This window comes from Meleagris gallopavo, unplaced genomic scaffold, assembly GCF_000146605.3.
Source record: "Meleagris gallopavo isolate NT-WF06-2002-E0010 breed Aviagen turkey brand Nicholas breeding stock unplaced genomic scaffold, Turkey_5.1 ChrUn_random_7180001921643, whole genome shotgun sequence".
Classification (NCBI taxonomy): domain Eukaryota; kingdom Metazoa; phylum Chordata; class Aves; order Galliformes; family Phasianidae; genus Meleagris; species Meleagris gallopavo.
In genome coordinates, this window is record NW_011184396.1 from 1 (window position 1) to 2,685 (window position 2,685).

The 2,685-nt window shown below is 49.1% G+C and overlaps 1 protein-coding gene across 1 annotated transcript; it reads right to left on the reverse strand.

The window, feature by feature from the left end:
* Positions 1-335: 335 nt before the first annotated feature.
* Positions 336-2,641, reverse strand: LOC104916553 (sulfotransferase 2B1-like; the record flags this gene model as incomplete). The annotated part of the gene is made up of 4 exons (XM_010727583.1): positions 336-1,284; positions 1,513-1,693; positions 1,777-1,871; positions 2,425-2,641. Coding segments are annotated over 4 exons (636 nt in total), but the record flags the coding sequence as incomplete, so codon positions are not given.
* Between the last annotated feature and the right edge of the window lie 44 nt (positions 2,642-2,685).

The following is a 2,685-nucleotide window of genomic DNA, read 5'->3' on the forward strand; positions in this document are numbered from 1 at the left end:
TTTTTTTTTCTGAAGCCAGCAAAACCTTTTGGTCATCTTGTATTGAATAAAAGGCCTTTGTATGCATCATAGCTCATCGCACCTGGCCTCCATCTAATGCTTTAATATCTCCAAAGGCAAAGTGGCTGCCATATGTGCACTGGATGATGCTGGAGACACCACACAGGGCTTAATTGGGATATGAACATGGCCTGCTGCTCCACACGCTGCTTGATAATCAGCTTCTCCAAAGTCCAGTATTAGCAGGGTGGTGGGAGAGTACTATCATGCTTGGTGTAGAATGCATCGCACGTAGCTCGGATGCAAATATATAAATAAGGCAATCAGCACATGAACTAGGTCACTGAACTGTAATTTATGTAAGAGGCAACAATTTTGACCATGGTTTTGTAGGCATTTTCTAATGCTGTGCCACGTGTCCGTTCTCTCTATTTCTAAGCTCCCACATGGACGATCATCAAGCAGAACGTGATTGGCCTGAATGGGTGCACCGTAATGGCAAGTCAGTCTGCACTGACAACAGGGTTAGTAGTCTTTTCTTAAGTCACTTCACCTTCTAGCTATGACATTGCACGACATGGACATGCCAGTCCTACCAATATGGAAGGCGCTGCTCGCTGCCCATAAGATAACTTTCTATGGCTGGATAGATCAGGTGGTGTCTGGCCAAGGCTGGAGTCATGCCCAAGCGACTCTGGCTGGATGTCCAGGAAGTAAAGCTGTGGGTATTTTACAAACTGTATTTTGGCACTTGCAAAGAGCTGGGTTTCCCTGTAGGCTCTGTGAGGGCTTGGAGATACACAAATCACAGAACCGTGTCTGAGCCAAAATGCACAAAAGGTCTTCCCCTTCTTTGATGTCCCTAAGTCCTTCTTTAGTGTTTGACATTAAAAAGTCTTTACAAGTCTGACTGTCTGTGATGCACTTGGCTGAGATCTTTAGGTAGTTCCTGTTCTGCAGCACATTTTTCCCATTCACTGACAAGGCTGAGCTGTTAAATCCCCATGGTAAAGCACACAGTTGGCTTTGCAGCAAACTGTACCTCCCAACATGTTGCAGCCATCTGTACTCCTGGATCCCACTCCCTGTATCCAACAGCAACCGTTACCCCAGTTGCCAACAGATGCCTGATACTCATTACTCAGATGGCCTCAGTTAGGTCTGGATCCTGGTCTCTGTCCCAAGGAAAGGCCACGTCCAAACCCCTCATCTTCTCCTGGTAGATTCTGTTGAAGGTCTCACTCTGTGCCACTGAGAAATGGTTCTTCCAGTCCCCACAGACGCCTGAGGAAGGAACATTTCTGTTTCAGAGCACAAACCACTGTACAATACTCCTTCCTGCACAGTTTTTGAGTGCAATTACTACACTGAAGAGCTGTCCAAAATGAAGAGCCATCCCCACAGACCCAGTTCTTTAAACCTAAGTGCCTGTGCTGCTGTCCTCCTCATTCTCTCTAGAGCTCCCATGGGGACACCAAAACCCAGCGCTTCGACGGGGCCCTCTCCACTCACCCTTCCTCAGGAACTGGCCTTTGGTCTGGTCCATGATGTCTGCAGGGAGCAAGATGGAGCTGCACATAGGGTTTTGCCGCATGGCCGTGAAGGAGGCATTTTGGACTACTGAGGAGATAGCGTCCTCATCCAAATTCTGTCCCAGAAAACGGCAGAGGCGTCTCACACTGCCTTGCAGGTCCTTAGGGACACAGAATAAGCCTGTTACCCCCCAGGGTGACACATCAGCACATTTGGAGCAGGTGGGTCAGCCAAGATCACTACCTGTTTCAGCTCTTCGTAGGTGATGAAGAAGAAATTCTCCCTGTCCTTCATCTCCATCCAGCCTCGGACATGTTCAAACCACGAGCCGTGGGGCACTGAGGGGAGACAGAAGGCAGCAAGTCTTTGGGGTGATCATGGCGTGGCATCAGGTGTGCAGGGTAGAAGAGGGGCCTCATCAGGCAGGAAGAAGATAGACAAGATGCAAAACTGAGCAGCAGCATCCTGAAATCAGGTGGGACTGGGAGGTTCAGCTATTGCAGATGAGCAATGGGGTCTTCCCCAGCCACCTTTCTGCTGATGTTTCCTTGCTCAAACAGATGTTGTTGAGACAGTGCTGCTTCCACAGGAGCAGGAACAGACAAAGACCATGGTGAAAAGGGGTTGGGGATGGAAGGATGCCAGGGTCCTGCCTGGGTCATGGCTTTCAAAGGCCTGCTGTCCAAGACTTCCAAGAGAAAAATGAAATCTGTAGAAGGCAGGCAAATTAAAAATCACATTTGTGTGCTTTTTTGTGCCTTGCTGAGCACTTCACCTCTCTCTTAGAGGAAGCTCGATTTGACAGGCATCATCAGTGGACCACAAGAAAGACTGTAGAGATGGAGGTGATCGGGAACCCCCCACGCCCGAGCGAGCACAGGCCACACTTACACTCTCCACTGAGAAAGTCCATCAAGAACTGCTCAAAGGACACGGGGTCCTCATAGCTGTTGCACATCTGGCAGAAGTAGAAGTAGGAGACAACAACATCTCGAGGATCCCGTAGGGTGTAGATAACCTGGGGGAGAGGGCATACAGGAGTAAGATGCTCAGAGAAGGGAAAGACAAATTGCAGGCAACGGCACTGGGGAAGATCTGCGAACGGAAGGGTCTGTCAAAGGTGGATCAATTCAGTGCAAGATTCAATAATGT